This window comes from Colias eurytheme, chromosome 7 (assembly GCF_061535395.1).
Source record: "Colias eurytheme isolate Ceu_HAF_F1 chromosome 7, ilColEury1 Martin Lab GWU primary, whole genome shotgun sequence".
Taxonomy (NCBI): domain Eukaryota; kingdom Metazoa; phylum Arthropoda; class Insecta; order Lepidoptera; family Pieridae; genus Colias; species Colias eurytheme.
In genome coordinates this window covers 10,827,111-10,849,099 of record NC_142986.1, presented here as the reverse complement: position 1 = coordinate 10,849,099, position 21,989 = coordinate 10,827,111, and the positions used below count along the sequence as shown (strand labels likewise).

The window sequence follows — 21,989 nt, the reverse complement described above, 5'->3', positions numbered from 1 at the left end:
TGGTCATCATGAGATTGTGGTCAAGCGCTTCCCTATTACTTACCAATAAAAAAAATAAAAAAAATGGAAATACATCAATCCATTAAAATTAAAGCAACCTTCCCTTTTTTCATAATGCATTTGAAATAAAGAATATTTTTGCTATAAATGGAAATAAGATTGCTATCTTTTGGTAAATCTTAGTTCTAGGGTATGTAATGAAAACAACAATAAAATATTGTAAATATATATTTCTACAGAAAATTCACTTAAACTTAATAAATAATCAGTCTTACCTCGCCTATGTTTGTGCTATTGTAAATACTGTGTTTGAGATAGTTTTTAACGATGACTTCATATTAACATCCATATGACTGTTTTTCAAATGTCTTGATAAATCACTGGTACGGTAGAAACCTTTGGAACAATGCTGACACACATAAGGGGTATGTTTTGAATGCTGTTTTAATAAATGGAATTCTAATCTAGGAGCCGTCGGGAAGGTTTTCATACAATCGCCTATTGAACATTTGAATTTATCTGTATTTTCATGTTTGAAGAACATATGGTACTTCAATGCTCCCTTTACAGCGAAGGACATGTTGCAAGTGGGGCATGTGTAAGGCCTTTCCCCGGTATGCTTCCGTAAGTGCACTTCTAAATTGGAGAATGTTTTCAAACATATTGTGCACTGGCCTGACTTCTCAGAATGCACTCTTCTTATATGCGTCTGCAGGTTGCCTTTCATGGAGAATGTCATGCCGCAAAAACTGCAAACATTCCTTTTCTCGTTTTTATGAAGGCTCATATGAACTCGCAAACTCGATTTTGTTTTTAAGGATTTATTACATAGATGACAAGTGAATTTCCTCTCATCACTGTGGACACTCTGGTGTTTGACGACGAGATTGCGGTGCGCGAATTTCTTGTTGCAAATTGGACAAGCGTAGGGTTTCAAACCTGTGTGAGTGGTTTGGTGGCGGTTCCTTGAAGTCAACTGCTTGAACCGTTTCGGACAGTACATACAAGCGAACGGTGTCTCATTTGTGTGAACTCGTATGTGCGTGATGATATCATTTTTACTAAAGAAGCTATTGCCACATTTTTCACAAGTGAATTTACGTTCTCTTACAGAATGATAAACATCAATGTGGCGTTTGAGATTCCCTTTGGAGGGGAATTTCGCGTCGCAATGTTCACAGGCGAAGGGTTTCTCTTTTGTGTGTACACGCATGTGTATTTCTAGAGCTGACTGACTTTTCGTCATAAGACCACAGACTACACATTGAGCTGGACCACTGTTGCTCTGTTTTTTACGAGTTCTTCTTACCGCTTTCTGTTCACTCTTTGACAGTTCTGTTGCATCGTTCTCAGTATAACTTACATCAGTCGTAGGTTCTAGCAAAGGTTTAAAATCAAAATCATGTTCTGTGCAATGTCCCTCATCTAGAATGTCATCTAACTTTGTATCACAAAGGTTAACTTCTTCTTTTTCTATTTTTAATTCTATGGAAGAGAACAAATCAATCGGGCTAACGCAGCGTAAGGCTTTGTCCGAAGCCTCACATTTTAGAACAAATTGATAGGACGAGTTAAGATCGATTGTACACTCCTCACATAACTTCGTCGGTAGATCATCTTCTTCTGATATCAATATATTTACTAAACGAGTAACTTTATCACAATAACGTATTTCATTTGATTCATTTGTAAAAAGAGATGTTACGCCGGGTTTCTCAAGACATATTCTGCAGATATTCTCCATTGTTTTGTACTGCAAACGGGCGGGTACGTCAAGCAACCGCAAAAATAATTTTCTATGCCATCAAGGCGATTATATTGCTATTTATTAAATTATTACCCGTTTTAAAGCAAATTAAAGTTTTATTTTATTAGCATCAACTTTTTTGTTATTGATTTATTTACGTCAAATAAGACAATGTCATTTGAGCATTTTGACGTATTTGTTTGTTGACACAAAACTGCGTTCACATATATTTTTTTTTTTAAATTATAGATTTGGATTATTAAAATAAACACAAAAATATATAGACTTCCAATGCGATACAAAACGATGTTAAAATTGTCCACAAATATGTTTGTAAAATTCTAGTCAAAAGAAACAAGCGTAAACTAAGGAAAATCAAGCTTTTAGCCATCAATTGGCATAACTTTAAGATGTATTCATACAACATAATATCATTCATTTTGCCGCTAATTGTGTACATAGCTGCTAGCTGTAGTGATCAAATATTAAATCAGGCCCCGGAACCACAGACACAATAGAAAATCTATTGTGTCTGGGACCGATCGGGCCGCTTGGGGCTCAATGGGATATTAAATAATTCCCTATTATATGTACCTAACGTACTAGCTGTTACCTGCGGCGTCACCTGCGGGGTAACCTGGCTAAAAGTAGCCTATTTGCTATGTAACTATACAAAAGCTAAGTTTGCATTAAATAAACAAACTTGACATTGGATCATACATATTATAAAATAAAAGACTTTTATATGTTAATCATTTAAATTTGTTTTTATGTGTACCTAATTTATGTCTCACATAGTCACTTTTTCTATAAAATGCTCTAGAACACAAATCACAAGGGAATGGCTTTTCTATGGAATGAAATTTTGCCATGTGATAGTCAAGCATTTGCTTCACTGGGAATATTGCTTCACAGCCATTTTCTGCACATTTATATTTGTAGTCTTTGTGCTTGTAATTTATATGCCTAACTAAGCCTTTCTTATCAAAGAAGGAACTAGAACAATATTCACATTTCAGTCCTCTGTAATCATTATGCTTCCACATGTGCATTTCTATATTGGATGCATACTGGGAGCATACATTACAAAATCCTGATTGAGCAGAATGCTTGCGTTTGATGTGGACAACTAAATTGTTCTTTTGAAAGAACACTTTCTTGCACAGATCACAAACATACTCTGTGTTTTTACTCTCATGTTGTCGTATATAATGTGTCTTTAAATTAAACTTATGCTTGAATTTCAAATTGCAAACTACACAAGTGTAATTCTTTTCTCCACTGTGTACCTTGGTATGTACGGTTAATTCAGATTTGGTACGGAAATTCTTTTGGCATAAACTGCATTTGTAAGGTTTTTCTCCTGTGTGTGTTCTTTTGTGTCGAGTTAATGATCCTAACTGTGAGAATTGGGCGGGACATAATTTACAAGCATATGGAGTTTCGCCTGTATGTATGCGTGTGTGAGTTTGTAAACACTTTTTTGTGAAGAATCGCTTCCCACAATTTTCACAGACAAAATTACGAATTCTACATTTGGTGTGATTAGTTTCTGTATGTCGTTTTAATCCTGCTGGATCTTTATATTTCTTATCGCAAAGGGAGCATTGAAAGGCACGCCTATCAGAATGCGCTCTCATGTGTGCCAATAATGCAGAATTATTAATACATGACTTGTCACAAGTCGGGCAATGAACTGGTCCTCGATAAGTGTTTACTTTTTTTCGGGATTTCTTCCTGATTCGTTTCACAGAATAGAGTATCTTTTCGCTCACAACAGATGTTTCCCTATTTTCTAATAAGGGGGAGTTAATCCTTTCATCGTCACTTGTAGTTGTATGCTCACTTTTGTATTCATATGAAATATTTGAATCCTCATCCTCAATCATTTTGTTGTCATCGGCGTGTATCGTTAGCTGTAACGAGCGCAGTTTTTCATCTGCCGATTCGCATTGCAGTATAAAATCATACGATTTGCATAGTTGAATATGACAAGTAGAACAAATTACTTTGGGGAGAGTATCATCCTCTTCAATATTAACTTTAGATTTATTACAGCAATACATTATTTTAGTGCTCGTTTTCAATTCTTCGTTCTCGTCAAAAATATGGATCGTTCCTTCATTTTCACAACATAAGCGACATACTTTTGAGCGCATTTTGTTCGATTTAATGAATAAATAAAATAATATGTTTATAATAAAAAAAATTTGAAAGAAACAATCACAGAGTACATTGAATTATATGTAAACAATAACAGTGTTTTGACTTGTGATTTGTGAAAAACTAAATGACTTCAGACATATACAGACATCTGTCAAACGTCATTGCTCCGAGCAAACGTCACATTGGCGATTTTTTTTTAACACAGAGTATCTTCAGAGTATTTAAAAAAGAGGTACAAGTAATGATGCTATATGGAATATGCATGATTTTTTTTTATCCGATAGTTTACAACATTTCATCTTAGGGAGAAAAATTTTGCAGCCAAAAAGTAATTAGAAGTATATAAAAAAAACGTTTTAAAAAACCTCACTCAAATCGACAAAAATTAAATTATTCAAACTTAGTTAGGTAGGTACATGCCACGTACATGCAATACTGTCATGTGGAACTGCTTTCAAAATTCTGTTTTTGAATAATTTCACAGGTTCAGACTCGGGTTCAGAAGACACAGTTAACTACATGGCTATAATAGAATAGAATTACCGACCGGTTTGTCGTCAACTCAAGTTTACTTAAAAAACACAGGGTACACTTGTGAAGTAGTTTTCAGTAAACAGGATGTAATAGTGATAGCTAGTGGTTTAATTAATATGCAGGATGTATGTATTAATAAAATAAAACAAATTTAAATGTTGTTTTATAAAATAATTGTTTATTTTCCACCATTATTTGCTACATATACATTTAATGACCCAGGCTCCTAATATAGTTATAAACAGATTCATTTATATCTTTAAACAATCGAAGAAAAACAGCATTAGGTACACCAAAAATCTGTACATTTGTCAATCAGATATTGTTTTCTACTTCTATTATATTTTCATTTTTTAATAGCAAAATCCTTGTGTGCAAGCTGAATAGAGCACATATGTCTGAATTTTCCTCTATGTAGTAGTAGGTATTCATTATCCCCATCTGGAGACACCTATGAGTATAATGAGTTCAAATACAACCCACTTTATTTTCTTTGTACTTATCCATTATTTTTTCAACTAAATAACTTTATCTTCTAATAAGTTCATCAATAGTTTTCCCTAATCATTAATCAAAGTAACTGTACGAATGATCACGGAAGGTCTGCATGAAGTTTTACGCGCATGTTCATCGGCCTGGGGTTTTTTAATGGAAAGTCCATGTCTTTTCTTAAAACCAAGAAACCAGTCCTCTCCAGGGATCCCATCTTTAAACGGAGTTTTGATATTATTATCAACCACGTATTGGCTAACCAATTCAATCACTTCCTTGCGCGTTAACCCAAACCCTGATTTTTCCATTACGTGGAGATTTTTTGCAAGCGTTTCTTCCACATCTGTCGGCAATGCAGTACACCTGCCTAAAGTTTTAGACTTTAAACCTTGGCGATCATATACACGGTTAACAATTGTTGTTCTTGGTATATTATAAAGTTTTGATGCGGCGTATGCAGATATTGTTCCATTTTTTACTGCATTGACAGCCTCATTTAATTTATCATTATCATATCTGCATCTATTAGATTTTCTTATATAGTTTCGCGGCATGTTTTATCATACATTCCTGCAACAGTCAAACAATAAGAAATCAATACTTATTACAATTAAAGAGAAAGAGACGTATACAAATCGCATGAAATTTTATTAGTCTAGAAAATTAGGTATAATAAAAAGAAAATATTTAAATGTTTATTTGTTTGTGATAATAATAATATTATGGTTTCAAAAACTAAAAGACCGATTTAAAATTTAAAATTGTAGTAGGTACAGAACAGTCAGTCACTTTTTTTCATCTTATCCAAGTATAATTATAAATTAATCAAAATTATGTCAAAATGTTGGTCACTCCTCACACGGAGGAAGAGAAACGTATGTTCCTCTTTCACCGTCAATAGTGAGCCTCTTACATGCTCTTACCCCAGCTATTGTTTTTGGAGGCTAGGATTTTCAAGCGAAAGAAACTCACATAATTAGTTGTTTCTTAACTAAAATGATTAATAAAAGAAATACTTACAGTTTTCTCCATGTATCAGTAGTTATATTTAAAATATTTGTAGTTCTCTTTTATTCGCTAAAAAACGAGCCAACTTGGTGTTAGTCGTCGTCGAATTCGCAACTGTCAAATTTGTTTACATTTTTGAGATGTCTGTGTATGGTCTGTGCTACGTAGCGACATCTACTCAAAACCGCTCAAACTAATTCGCCTTCACTGTTTTATCGACGGAAAGTACAGTGCGACACAAAAGAGATGAAAATAAATGAGGGCGCCACCGTCGCTCATATAGCAACACTGATACTGCGACGCAAGCGATCTTGATACTATAGAATAAAAATCCAAAAATGTATATAATATAATCTAAAATAAATACCGCGATTTAAACCGTTATAATTGTTTCAGTGTAGCAATAGTGTAATTTAAGACAAAAATACATTAGTATTTTAATTGACCTACCTAGGTCAAATTTTACTTAAATGTATTTGGAATTAGTTATTTTATAAAAATCGGTCAAGTGTTTAGACTGCAGAGGCGCACATAGAATCAAACATACAAACAAACAAGCATACATGCAGCTCAAACACATTACCCTCTTTCTGGGTCCGTCGGGTAGAAAAAAACAAGGCGATTTGAAAACCACATATTTTTATTTTTTTTGTAGATAAATTTTGTACATTAATATAATTCATCAAAATCTAAATATTCTACTCCTTCAAAGGACTGATCATCACTCTGTTTCGAAGTACTGGCAAGAGGGTACGGGGCATCTTCAGTATCTGTAAATATGATACAGTAAATATGATTTTTTTTCTTATGGTTTGATTGATTAATAGATAGATAGCTGTATGAAAACAGTTATCACTATACTATGTAGTAAAATCTAAACTAGGTACTTTATTTGAGGCTGGTTGGATTGGATATAACTTCTTGACTCAAATTGTGCTGGTCGCACTATAAAAACTAGTTTTTGTTTACATACAAATAACCTCAAATTAAATTGCGAAAACGTAATAATCGCCATACATACATACATTAAACACTCGTTACTAATGGAATATTCTATTTTACGTAGTACTGAGCAAAAATAAATGGAATCTCACCGGTATATTCTGCTGTACGTTTGTAAACGTTTTCCAAATCAGTCAATAAATTTCCAGCTTGAAATTCGGACAAACACCGAATAAAAACTTTATACACCACATCACGGACACCGCTACGTTTAACCTTTTTCATGATGTCTCCTTTTTTATTTAAATTTCTTGTTCTAAATAACAATTTTATCTCAATAATTCTCCACTTCACGAAAAAAACAACAAATTTTTATTCAACTTGACAGCTACATTGCCAATTCAGGGTTGCCAGGTAATGAAAAACGAATTAGTTCCAAAATAATTAATTTCATCTCTTTTATGTCGTACTATACATAGTCAATAATTAGTCAAATCATAAGAGTATATTATATTATACGGGAAAGTCAAATAGTCAAGAAGCTTATATCTTACACTGGAGATTTCAGTATGAACATTAACTTGTAACAAGAAAATATGACTTTGAATGACGCCTGTATGGTTTTTTTCCCTTTCACACCTAACTTGGCAAGTGGGCTACACAAAAAAACAATCTTCACTATTTTCACGTCTCACAATTTTATTTACTTTCTAAGGACTTGCTACCATGATCAGTAGGTATCTTTACAACCAACAAAATGTAAGTTGGCAATTTCTAAAGATGTCACACCTCACCAAAGCCATCGCTGTATACGACGAATAATCGTTTCAAAAATAAAAGATTATTGCATTAACTATTTATTTAATAGGTTTTACTAATCAAGTGTTTATCACAGTCCAAGAAGAAAGTAATTTAGATAAAAAAAAGTATAACAGAAATAGAGAAATGAAGAAATTTACAGAGAACAAATTGAGAAATAAAACAATAGATCGAATGTAGACTTTGCATATACATCTGTAATTGTCAACACAATGTGAAGAAATAACCATACAATAGTAACCATATTATAATGAAATCAATATAAAATAAATTGCACACTTCACAATCAAAAATAATTTTGATCCAGTCAAAACCTCCGTAAAAGATAGCATTCTATATAACACTTAAAATAAAAATTAATGATATTGAAATATAAATTATTCAATCAGTCAACAATTACACCTAAATAAGTTAACAGTGCTGTCCGTCAACTGGTCTCTTGCACAATAACATTAAATATGGCTGTGTGATAGCATTACTGGCCTAGACTTGGAAAGCAATCAGTAATGATCTACATACTGCACTATAAACATCTGAATTGATGTTAAAGTACAAACTCATTCGAAAAAAGGCATAGACAATGAAATTAAAAAAAAAATAGAACGTCATACATTTTGACATTGACAGGGTAATGCTATCGCGCGCCAAAATAACAACATACACACCACACAACAATAATTACTTACAATTGGCCCGAGCCCGAGCACTTAGGCCGTCGGTAATCTAATAAGCTCTGCTGACAGGCAGTGCTTGTGAAATCTACATCTAGCTAACTTACTAACGGCTAACCCAAAACGAATGCAAATTAGCACCAAAGAAATTCAGGACATAGCTTCACGCTTGCATACGCCATCTTTATGAGCTCATCGAAAACAATAAATAAATGTAGGATAGGTTTGATTTATTTTCTGGAAAAAAAAATATAAAAAAATCAGCTCATAAAGATGGCGCAGCACACTTTGATGTACACTCTCACTCTTATAAATATATTATTTTGTAAAATCACCGCCATAACAATAAAGGCGGATAGTGTCGATGTATCGCGTTCCATTATTTAATTGTATGTACAAACTCTTGAACGATGATTCGTGAACGTTTGCGAAAAAAGAATTAACTACACAATAATAAAACTTAATAAATAAATTAATGATTTATACAATAATATAAGCTCCCCATATACAAATTAAAGTGAATTTTACGCAGTGCAAAAATATAAAAATTAATATTGTCATAATATCCTTAATTGCTACAAAAATTACGCGTTTCGATAAACGGAATATGATTTCGAATTTTGTATTTGAATTGGATTTTGTTTAAAGCTATCTGTGACTATGTTATTACGCCCTGTAGTCTGTCATATGCACATACTATGTTATCTAGACTTATTATGTTAATGGTTGGTTTTTCACCCGTTAACATACATGAAGGATAAATGTTATATCCGTCTCTTTTTATTACATTGCATATTATGAGATGGTATATTTATCTATCGAATATTTGTTCTAGAATATTGGCCATAAACTATATGTTTGGTTTGGTTGCGTTCCGCTTTATGATGAGGTTCAAAGTTTAAAAATGAGACAAAAACAATTCTTTATTGACTATGAATATGAAGCGAAACGCAACCATAAATTGGTGTCACTTGTATAAATAACTATAACATTGTCATACGTATACAAAACGAGCGCCATTTTTAAATGGTTAGGGTAATAGTCTTCGATTATCTCAAATAACCGATATTATGTGTATTTTTTAAACATACGGTTAATAAACGTCGTTTATACAGATTGGTGTTATTAGGACGCAAGTATTATAAATGTATCGATGCATTGTGACGGTTTTGAGACCCTTTAAAAGGTTTTATATATCATGTACTGCATTAATCGAATAGTCTAAGCTCGAAATATACGTAGGCGAACGAGCGACTTAGCATCCTTCACTAAATAATCTTAAAAGCAATTTATACGCTAAATTTATATTACATAAATATTATAAATACATTTATTAGAATTACAAAATTTTCGAATTGAACAAGAAATATTCACGAGGTGATTTCATTTTTGAATATGTAAAAATGAACTTGTAAATAAAAATAAATTTAAAAGACATGTTATCATAAAAAGGCTATTGGTCAATTGATGATCAAAACTGACTTTTACTTGCATTGCTGTAAATCAATTTGATAATTAACAATATGTTGATTTAAATATATTATTGCTCATCGACCAATCACCAACACCTTAAACAACTTGTAAAAAAAAATAATTACCACAAACAAGTCGCTCAATTCCAAAACCAAATGTTGTCTATGTCCAAAAATTTAGTTATCTACGTCAATTCCGAACCGCCTATCCCACTTCAAATTATAGAATTTTTTATCTATGTCATTTCCAATCGACCCCAACCCCCTTAATTAATCGCTTGTTCTGTCATTTGCAAGCATAGCGCGTCTAGGCTCGAGTAGTCATCTGGAGGGGGTAAATGTGGGGGTCGTAGTGTGGGGGGAAAGGGGGGGAAGGGCGGGTAGGAGTTGGACTTGCCGCGGGGAGGCGGGGGCATCCAGGGGCGACGGCCGCGGGTCGTTGACTGGGGGAGACGCCATCTGTGGGAGAAATATTGGTTTGAATACTTTATTGATATGGATTCCGTCGTTTGTGTCTATAGGTGTATATGATAGGGGTTTATAGTTTTGCATGTACTGATTACGTAAAAAGACTTAAACAATAAAATTATATCAAAAAATAACAGATTTGTTGACCGGTTGTCGGTGTTCTAAGCTGAAAGGCACTTAGTTATGCATACCCTGAGTAAGTAAATAATACTCATAAAATTCCAGACAATTTTCTTAGAATTCTAAAAATTATCTATAAAGTTAACTATAAAGTACACCTGAATAAACACATTTTTTTTAATTATGTAGATATTTGTTTTATTTTGCTCCTTGAATTTACGAAAGAAAATATATTACTTGGACAGGGATTTGCCTAATAAATTTTAGAATTGCCATATGTTTCAAGTCCATATCGATCCATTAACTTTAATCGATGTTTTTTAGGCAGGTTACTCCCTACGAAGATAAAATTGATAGACGTCAAATGTTGCCTATTAAATTGGCTCCACTATTAATGTACTTAACATACGTCTCCGGTGCGTGCGTGTGGGCGTGTATGTGCGTGCGTGTGTGTGTGTGTGTGTGTGTGCCTCACCGTGGCTTGTTGCGTCGCAGCGCAGGCAGCTCGCTGACGTGGCGGAAGAACTGCCGCGGCGGCAGGCGGTGCCGCAGTCTCCGCAGCGCCGTCTGCAGCGCGCCTAACCGGAACGACTCGTGGTGCAGCGCCTGCAAAACACACATATATACAATTTATATATAACAAAGCGAAATAACGTATTGTTCCATGCCATCGTTACTAGGTTACGATGTTGAATTTTGTTGAACTGTCATATTATGTTGCCTATTATAAACAACAAAACTACATAATGAAAAATTCATTATGAATTTTTATTATTGGCAGATGGAATTAAGATACGCCATACACAACACAAACATTCATACAATTAAAATATTATACTACACTGGTACTGCCGTTTGAACATCACTGATACGGCTGGGCAGTGAAACATTTATGAGCCAACCATATAACAATTGTAGTACAAATTCATTCGCCATAATTAATTATATTATACATACATTAAAGTAAAACACATTTAGTACAGGAGTACTAAATGTGTTTTACTTTAATGTACAACACATTTAGTACTTTAAATTACTAGGAAGTAATAACACAAACACATACCTTCTCTACCAGCCAACAATGCAGCGACATTGGGTCTAACATGTCCAACTCTCCGTCCGTAGTGCTCACATTACTTTCGCCCGTCATACATTTTGATGCTGAAACATTCACATGTTCTATTATGTTTCTGTACAATTCATGTTTACAATGTTTTTTGTAGGATTAAATTGAATAAAAAAATCAGCTACATATTATTTTATTACCTACTAGCGGTCCGCCCCGGCGTCGCCCGTTGTACATATTTATGTTTTCTCTACATAAAAACCATCCTGGTACTTCAAGGAATATAATAAAAAAAGAATTATCGAAATCGGTCCACCCGTTCTCGAGTTATGCTCTTACCAACACATTTTGCGATTCATTTTTATATTAAAGATATGATTTAAACATAAACATAATAACATTGTTTATAATCAACCTTAACAGTCAACGACTAAAATCGTTTCAACTGTGTTCTACAAATTCATAACCTATCAAACTCAAATATTTAATTCAATAAGACTTCATATAAAAGCACTTTTGAATGGTCATAACATTTAACATTTACCACCAATTCTTATAAAAATCTCACCGAGATCTAAAGCCTGCACCAGCCCAGCAGGTAGATCGGACCCTGGGGGCATCGGAGACAGCAACACCCCCCGGAGCTTCTCCAGCGCTCGAACCACACAACCAGGACTTGGATTCGATGCGAGTTCAGTTCGCACCGCCTCCAGAATCGCTGGTCTATCGTTCAGCTTCTTTATGGACAGGAGTATCTTGTGCCGGGCACCTTTTGTTACGCCTAGAATTGTTTTATTAGTGTTATTCGTGTGGAAGTTGGCTTTTGGTAACAAGTTACAAAGATATAAAAGAATAAATATTCAAAACACGTCATGTGTAACTTGCACTGGTGGTGTATGTGATATTTTGTTTTCACTGAAAAATTTCTATATATTTCACTTCATTATGGTCATTATTATAATATAAATTTATTTTTAATTAAATTCTGAAAATGACTGAAAATTTACGAAGGAAATACCAACTCTTGAAATGCATATATACATAACTGAAAAAACAACATCATAAATAAACACTCACCTAATTTTTCTAAATATTTCTCATCTATCGCCATCATTTGCTCATAAGTGATATTGGTGAACAGCCACACATACTTGTGCAGCCGCAAGCTCTTCAACCACGCCCCTACGGTCGACATTCCCGGATGTTCCGTATAATTGTTCGACCGCAAGTCATCCAACCTTGTTTCACTGCCCGTCGTCCCATACATAACACTAATCGGCCTCAATTGTCCTAAACTATGTTCACTCGATAACGAAAAACTCCTAGGTTTCTGTACAAACGGTTCGTCGCTCAAATTCTCCGCTGACGACGATATTTGCAAGAAATTCGTCGACGGCGGCGTTAGACTATTCGATCTCTGCGATTTCTGATTGCCAATAGCTACGTCAAAATTCAATATGTCTCCTTCTAAACTAATATCGACGTCCCTTCCATTCTTGGAGAAAGACTCTTGTAACAAATCCGTATAGGACGGCGGGTCTACTGCATCAAGTATGCCTCTGAATTCTACATTCTTGCCAATGGTACGTCTAAAAGCATTATTGGTGCTCCAAATATTTGTCTCGGGCAGTAGGCAGGGGTCTATCCGCTGCTGCCACACTGATTCTGTGTTTCTATTACCTGATATATGATTTTCTAGGTATCGTAACCATTGTGTTAACGTCCTGTAAAAGTAGGTTTACAAAACAATGTCAGATTTATGTAAGAGAGGTGAATATAAGAATTTTATTCACTCTTACAAGAAACTTTATTATATAGGATATATTAAATTTAGCAAAAGATTTTAAATTCTTTTTACAATATGTGGTCAAAGTTTGATTGACTTATTGGTTGAAAAATTTAAAGACTTGGTTTCATATTTTGAAATATCAATTTTAATGTGATAATAAGTAAACCTACATATTATTTTAAATAGTACAAAAAATATTTAAAAATATATGAATACATATTTCTTTTTTATAAAAAGCAGATAAAAAATGCAATAAGTATGACTAGTTGAATAAATTTCCCTGATGATATAATCTGTCAGTTATTGCATCAACTGGGTAATCAAATCATAAACAACCTCTCATTTTTTGTAGAAATTGAAACCTGTGGTGCATAGTTCAAATAAATACAATTTGTTTCATTTTTTTGATAATGTACTGAATATCTTTTTATCTTAATCTCAGCATGATTAAAATTATAAAATCTGTTATTACTGCTTTGAAAGTTTGTTATCATTGCAAAAAAAAAAACTAATCAACACCAAACATGTATTTTTATAAATTCAATTTGTCATTGTTTTCTGACTGACCGGTTGACTTGGTTGGTAGATACCCTGCCTTTCGAGCTAGAGGTTGTGGGTTCAATTCCCACCCAGGGCAAATATTTGTGTGATGAACATAGATGTTTGCTCTGTGTCTGGCTGTAAATTATCTATATAAGTATTTATTTAAAACTAGCGGTCCGCCCCGGCTTCGCCCGTGGTATATATTTACGTTTTCTCTACATAAGAACCATCCTCGTACTTCAAGGAATATAATAGAAAAGAATTATCGAAATCGGTTCAGCCGTTCACACGTGATACCGTGACAACGCGAAACGGGTGCGGACCCGCCGCCTTTTTATAGCTCCCGCCGCGAAGCGCGTCGAACGCGGCAACTGATACACAAAAATAATCCTTATGGCATGTAATTCACGCGCGATGACTTATAGCGTATTTCATGTATAACTTTGGTGTTTCTACACCGATTTACATGATTCTTTTACTATAACCTGCCCAGGAGTATGAAGAATAATTGTGCCAAATTTCGTTAAAATCCGTCGTGTAGTTTTTGTTTCTATAACGAATATACAGACAGACAGACAGACAGACAGACAGACAAAAATTTTACTGATTGCATTTTTGGCATCAGTAGCGATCCCTTATCACCCCTTCATAGTTTTTTTTTAAATATATTTCATGTACAGAATTGGCCTCTCTACAGATTTATTATAAGTATAGATTATATATATATGTATGTTTATCAGACGTCTGATCTCCACAACACAGCGAAAGCTTAGTATGGGATCAGATTGTGCCGTGTGTGAAAATTGTCCTGGAATATGTATTTATTTTTAATTTACTACTTCAAAGCATACCTCTGGTCATTATGTGTAAGCGCGGGATGCACCAGCAAATATGACAGCAGCTGTCTACACAAGTCTGGTGCTATTGTTCTCCGCGGCGCGTCCACACAGCGCTGCACAAGTGCAGGTGCGGCACCCACATAAACATTCTTGGCTCGCTCATTGTCTGTTCGTAGCAGCGGCAATAGGGTCAGGAGTTGACGGAGCCGTTCACTGTCTGTCGAACATTATTTATAATTATGTATTACAAACATATCTGTTGTATAAATTTTATTAACTTGATTTTTCATAATAATTTGTGAAGGTAAACAAAATTTTTTTGTTCCTTCAATAAACTTTTTCAAGATTGTTGAAAAGATTTAGAATGAAAAAATTACATATGGAACATATATTTTACTGTTGCTATTGTAAGAAATTAGTATTTGCTATGAGATGTTAAATTTTTAAGTTTTAATCTGATAATAAAATTGTCTCATTATTTTTGCCTCCTTCACTGCTTTTTTAGCGTTTAGGATATTGATTTACATTTAATATGATTAAATCAATGCAATTGTATAAAGATTAGTTATCTGCTTCATACAATCTCCAATTATATTATGGAATTTTCTTATCATCACTGGATTTTATTGCAGTATGGATGAATAAATTATGAATATTTACATATTAACAAAATACCTTCTTCATCGTCATCATTTGCTCTTGCCGCCAATAAGCTGGCTAAGAGCGTTTCGTCATTTGCGTCCCGTTCCAGGCGCTCGTCTTCTACATGGTTCTGCAGGGCGGCCTCCACAGTCCTCTGCACCAGCCGTAGCCCTGGCCAGGGCACCCTGCGGGCCAGCGCGCACGCGACCACCGTCCGCTCGCACGTGCCCCATTGCTCGAACACTCCTGCCACACCCCCCAGCTGCTCATAAAACGTGCCGTTCATCTCGATTGCAGCATATCACCGCAAAATATCAGTTTTGTTTGTGTTCCATACACGTCAGATATGTGACAGCTGATTGCGGAATTGCTCCAGACCTGTAGATATTTGACTTGTAACGGCGGCGGCAGCGGAATAGCCACGAGTACGACGTGGTACAGCGCGAAATTTTTGCTTTATATTTGTAGGTAGAACGAAAACATAACATTTATTCCGATTCGCGGATCAGTCAAATAATTTAATTTTCCAAGATGGCTATGCACAGATAACTAATTAATTTCTGTTTACAAATACAGATGACATAAGTGGCAATTTTATTGTAATGTCTAAGGCCTAAAATGTAAAAATGTTATTATTTTATTTCAAGGGGGAATTTGCAATAACTACATATTGCAAAAATAGTATTCCCACGTATTACCACATGTTTAACGTTTTTGCATACACTCTGTTCATAAATACTAGATGGCGCTGAATAAAAAAGTAAGAGTTACCTACATTTCAACTTTTAACGCTACCGACTACGAATAAAAAGGTTCGAATTATGTACTCGAAAAGAATTTTTAGCTTTTATCAAAAAAAAAAACAAAGTATTCATACACATTATAAATGCGAACGCATTGCGAACGTTTATCTATCTATGATCTATTTTAAGTACTATCAGTAAAGTCGAGTACCTAGGTAGTTTTTGAGTTAAATTGTAACAAACAAACTAAAACTATAAATTAGATAAATAAATTAATAGTTAATTACTTAAATAAAATAAATAAATAGGTATACTTACACTTTTTAATATAAGTTTAGATCACATGATATACATAATAGTTCCTTACTATCTCTAAGTAGTTTTTTTTGAAGGAAACTAGAAAATATAAAAAAAAATCTAACATGACGCAAGAACAACTAGTAAAAAGATTTGAGTCCCAAGCAAGAATTAGTGTAAAATCCAAGCTAGGTACATTAAACTTAAATAGTTTCGGCTTCTTGAATCCAAGACCACCGTGGAACATGGTCTTATTGTTGCGTCATAAAGGTTTAAGGACATCTTATACAATTATTTTGTTCGCATAAAAAATTTTGAGAGTGAAAAAATGAAAATTTTGCGCCTTTGAAACATTTTTGAGATTGTAACGCTAGGTACCTATCTGCGTGTTATTTACGTTACTTACCTAAACATTTTGAAACAATAAACAAAATATGTATTTTGTATTCGGAAAATAATTTAAAACAACCAAATGGTCAAAAACCGTTGATCGGTAGGTATTTAAAAGATATACCAAATTAAAGTACCTATAGCAAAACATCGCGATACAAGTCAGAATATTTTTTTCCAATAATTCAGACGTGTTGCGAATCCACTGCAAAGAATAACAAATGCATAAATAATTAGCAACTTTCTCTTCTAAATAGGATCATTAAATAGAAACAATTAGAAATGTTTTGTTGTGTTCAATTTGTCACGCCGCGGCCGTAGCGTAGTCACTAGTCACAGAAATTGAACTAATTGTCGATACAACTACAACGGGCCAACCCTTTGTCCCTGTTGCGAAAATGCGCCAACAATGCAAATTATACAATTTGCATACATTTCGTTGTAGAACTATTATATTTTATTCTTTGAGAGAATACCGTTTTTACAATAGGTAACCTACCATACTTTGGGATTCCTTGTTTGTGTAGGTCTGTGGTTAATTTTGTACAAAAAATAAGTGAAGCGAATTAAAAAACAAATTAATTAAAATACTTAATTGTGTCATTCTTAATTATCTGTACCTATCTAATAGGTACCTACATACCTAAGTACGTAGACAGAGACGCATAAGTAGGTACATAATAATATTCTTATCTTCAAACTTAAGATTATATAAATAGATTAGACTGATTAGAGTTTATGTTGAAAATTAAACCATGGACCGTTTAATTGTAAAAATCATGATCGTTTGAAATGGCTATCTATCATAATGTCTATAATCCGTTTTCTCAATTTATAAATTTATTAATATCAGAAAAAGTATAACAGAATGTACAGAATACATAAAATTCTTCAAAATACCACATGGCGTATATTGCAAGAATTGCAGTAACCCTTTACTGCGGTATAGCGGTCCACATGACCATTTTGTATTGTTGACATTCGAAGATCGATGGTTTTAACTGTTCCCTTTAATTCTTGTTTGATATCCATTTTATACTTCCGTTATTGGTATTATATGGGAAGAATGGACTTTTCAATTGTTGACGCACAATAAATCAAGTTGTGGTTTTGAAACATCTTTATGTGGTTTGGAGTAACGGTTTATTTACACATTTAGGCAATAGGCTATTGAGTTTCTTGCCAGTTCTTCTCCATAGATACTGCTTTCCGAATCGGAGGTAAATGTTAAAAATATGTAATGACGATTCGAAAGTGCTTCTAAAAGAAGGCTAATTGAATAAATAAATGTTTGAGTTTGAGTTTGAAATATTTTTGCACATTTATTAGATATCGATGATATTGTATAGCGTGGTATTTCGTTCTTTAAATATTGTAGCAGTAAATCGATATGTGATGCGTAGGGATAATAAATCACTAATCTCAGAATCAAACTCAAATCAATATAATGATTAAAGATGTTATATAATAGTTATAGGAATAGAAGTTGTTTTGTTGCTAAATAATCGTATAGCAGGAAGTATTACTGTTTTACTCAACGTTACTGTGAAAATAAGTAAAACTAATTTGTTCTAAAAAATGTTATTCAGTAGATAGTAATAGCAACTGCCAACGTTTAAATAGCACGATAATCTCATAGTTATTGCCAAATGTGTCATACAAGGGTGCGCAAAAAATAAAAATTACTTCCTATAGATAATTGCATGTCCAGCATAACCATTCAAAAAGTGTATCGAAGCGTCATCAAGGAAGCAACTGTGATGTCCCCATTTGCGCGTATTGTACGTTTCCGGTCGCCATTTTGAAATCTTTTCATAACTAAATAATGTCCAGTGGTGGTCTGTATTATGCGACTGACAGCAACGGGTTAATAATGAAAATCATTTTAAGTGAGACGGATTTCTTTTATTAAAACGCAGTTTTGATGTTTCAATGATATGAATTATCTATGGTTTGTGTCATGCATCTTATTTAAGTATGCTGTGGAGGATTCAAACGGTTTTACAGTTTGTGTACCTACCCAACTTTGAATTAAATTAATCTTAATGAAATTTTGAGTTTCAGTGTGAATTTCATCCATTCTGGAAGTCAGTTAAACGCCTTACCTAAAGGGTTTCTTGCAATTTTTCTCTCCCCTATACCTACTTAATTTAAATCTATAACAAATATTAAATGAAATAGAAATTGTTCCAGCCGTCCTCGAAAGCAGAAAGTTGGTGATTATTTTTCTATATAACTTTTAAGATATAAGTAAACAAGAAAACTTCGGCAAGTTAGCTATGATAGGATTACCATCAAAACTAAAATGAAATCGTTTGGTCGATATTTTAATCTTCTTTCCATTTATAACTTTCAGAATTTCTTTTGATTTCAAAGCAATTGTAAATGAACAGTTAATCCGCAATTTATTGTTAAGACAATAAAATATGGTAGGAACTGTTTATGGCGGGTGGGATTAAGCTGAGGCTGGGTGGGATTAGGGATTCCCTGGCGTTCCGCGAAATTGACGCTTCTATTGTTTATTGAAATTAATTGTGGATTTAATCTTGCTGTTCTGTGTTGATAAATACCTTACTTTACTTTTTAGGCAAATACTAGAACTAGATTATGGATTATGTTCTGTTTGAAGATTGGCGTTAAATAAAGTACAATAAAAAGCTTAGCTGCTGCATTATGTACCTACATATGGAAGGTTAAGTACCTTCTATATCAACTTACTATTTATTCAAATTGCAGTTATGATGGATTTCTTTATTATTCATAAAATTTATACAAACTAGGTAGTTAGGTACTATAAGTTGATACATTGTTTTAAAACATAGCTACGAATACAACTGAAAATAAAAAATGACTTTATGAACATCATTTAATAATTATGTATTCCAGTTTTAACACAAACGCTATATTTTCTTTAAATCAAATAATTCTTAAATATTATTGTGATGTAGAGAAAAAATAACGTTGACAGTTGAATGAGGAAGGGTTTTCGAAATAGCAGGCGCGTGGCACACCACCATAAAAACATGCAGGGAAATATAACACTTATGATTAATAACAATGAGGAACAAAATTTTATAATGATATCATTGTAACAGCTGCCTGTAATTCTACACTGTTCATAATAGTCGAAAAGATATCCGTGTTTGGATTTAATATTAGTAAGTAGGATAGACTATGTATGAAATAAGATACTTATGTAATCAGTGTTTATGGGTGTTTTTGTGAGGAAAGAAATTTGAACGCGTGTCGACTGTCGCCTTGTGATGAAAAAAATTGGTAATTAAGAAAATTATCGTGTAAAAATCATGGTAAGTATTGAAAAATTCAGTATCTCGTGACAACCCTACTGACGAAGAATATAAGTTAAGTGACTTCATAATAGGTACCTATTATATAGGTACCTTGTAGGTACGTATGCTTACCTAGGTTAAAAATGATTTATTTTTCTTTATTCAATAAATTTCAAAATATTTACCAATGTTTCAAATAACAGTCTCTATTTTAATTGAATAACATGTAATTTGTATCATAATAACAAACATAATTACCTTCAAACTGTAAACAAATTAATTAAATATAATGTAAATAATACATTTCATAGATTATGTAATCATTACATAACGACGCTCGCAAACTAAGTTTGTATTGCGGTCATAAATAACATCCCGTTCGATCCCGTTAAGGGATCAACCCTACCACTTATTCCAGCCCCGCCCCCACTCGCCACAGGCCATTCATCAATTGAGTTTAAACATTTAGGGGAAGCGCACGCAAAATGGCTCTCTGGACACCTTACGCTGACGAGGCCTTAGATTTAACAAAACATAATAAACCAGAAAAGCCACCAGATGTTTACCGATCCATTTCACCACTAGCCCACACATACTACGAAGGCAGTTATGAACCGTATCGCGTTCCTACATCTCAAATATCTCCAGATTCTATTAAAAGCTGGAATCATACACAAGACTTCTACGACGCAGAATCTCTGTCAGATGATACGGAATACCAGGCGTTTGAACGAGACGCTTTTCAGACTATGGCGGAGAAAAACGGTGGCACTTTACTCGGTAATAATCCAAGGATGAAACGAGCAGTCCAAAGTACTCAGGCGATGGATAACATGTACAGAAAACAAAGAGAGAGAAACAATTTTGCAGCGAAACAGAGCAGGGACAGGCGGAAGCTTCGGGAAGTGCGTTTGGCGTTTCAAGTGACATTTCTGAAGAAGAAATTGGCAGAGTTGAGAGCCAGGCTGGATGGGAGCGTGTGTGGGCACTGCGACAGACAGTGTATGTGTTGATTCTTAGAAGAATTGTGAACTTAATGAGCTTATAGGTACTACAACTCATAATCTAAACAGTATGCTAACCTAATATAATGTATTAGGGAAGTTAGTGAGATACATTAGAAATATTGTGTTCGAGGTTTTGTATTGTGTTTTAATAAATAATGATAATTGTTTATGGCGAGAATTAAACGTATAGTTTATGAATAAACTTTATACTGTAAAAATCGATTGAAAAATGTTTATGAAATGTTAAATAAGATAAAACAATTGTAAATATGAATAATAAAATGAGTATACTTAACTTTGTTGTTTCATTATACCTTACTTACCTCCTCATACTTATAAATCATACGATTAAAATATGTAGGTATGTAGGTAATAATGTAGGTACCTACACCCCGTAGGCTTAAGAAGCCTCCTCGGTTCTTTATATAACTTTAAATTGTTTATTAGGTACGTGAGATTGGCTATGTTTAAAATCTTCATTATCTATAAAAAAAAAAATTTCGAATGCTACGGCGCAAGAAATTCCAATTCTGTTTGTACATAATACCCATGATAATACACAGCGCGTCGTAGGCGTGGCATGCGTTTGCGCAACATACCTACAAAAACGCACAACCAATAGCAACTTTACGTTTGATGTACTTATCATGAGTGAAATAAAATACATAAAAAGCGCAATGAAAGCTATAACACATACCCCAGCATTTTAGGGTTGAATCGTGCGAGCGTTGCGCTATTAATAGTAGGTATAGGATAATTAATTAGGTGCCCATATTTTTATTGTTTTTGTATTCGGAGAAACAAATAGGTAGAATGTAAATCCTAGCGATTTATCAGATTTTATTTTAGGTAAGGTAACGGCACCAGTCGTGGACAAGCATCCAGTAATGGACAAAATAAATATTAAATTTAAATATTAAGACCAAAATTAACGTTATATAATT

At 33.7% G+C, this 21,989-nt stretch overlaps 3 protein-coding genes and 1 long non-coding RNA gene across 4 annotated transcripts; all 4 read right to left on the bottom strand.

The window, feature by feature from the left end:
• Positions 1–224: 224 nt before the first annotated feature.
• Positions 225–1,825, bottom strand: LOC149907328 (uncharacterized). The gene has a single exon (XM_090103675.1). It carries the CDS (start codon positions 1,742–1,744, stop codon positions 281–283), a length of 1,464 nt encoding a protein of 487 aa, XP_089959801.1. The 5' UTR covers positions 1,745–1,825; the 3' UTR covers positions 225–280.
• Positions 1,826–2,481: 656 nt separating this feature from the next.
• LOC149907327 (uncharacterized) lies at positions 2,482–4,023 on the bottom strand. The gene has a single exon (XM_090103677.1). It carries the CDS (start codon positions 3,904–3,906, stop codon positions 2,500–2,502), a length of 1,407 nt encoding a protein of 468 aa, XP_089959803.1. The 5' UTR covers positions 3,907–4,023; the 3' UTR covers positions 2,482–2,499.
• A 574-nt stretch (positions 4,024–4,597) lies between these two features.
• LOC149907326 (uncharacterized) lies at positions 4,598–6,121 on the bottom strand. Its single transcript, XR_016456933.1, has 2 exons — positions 5,960–6,121; positions 4,598–5,509 (listed from the first exon to the last, which is right to left on the bottom strand). It is a non-coding gene; the product is annotated as an uncharacterized LOC149907326 (long non-coding RNA).
• A 1,759-nt stretch (positions 6,122–7,880) lies between these two features.
• On the bottom strand, positions 7,881–15,854 carry smg (sterile alpha motif domain containing protein 4 smaug). Its single transcript, XM_090103674.1, has 7 exons — positions 15,352–15,854; positions 14,689–14,893; positions 12,583–13,229; positions 12,074–12,286; positions 11,503–11,600; positions 10,915–11,045; positions 7,881–10,310 (listed from the first exon to the last, which is right to left on the bottom strand). Exons 1-7 carry the CDS (start codon positions 15,602–15,604, stop codon positions 10,118–10,120), a joined length of 1,740 nt encoding a protein of 579 aa, XP_089959800.1. The 5' UTR covers positions 15,605–15,854; the 3' UTR covers positions 7,881–10,117.
• Positions 15,855–21,989: the final 6,135 nt, after the last annotated feature.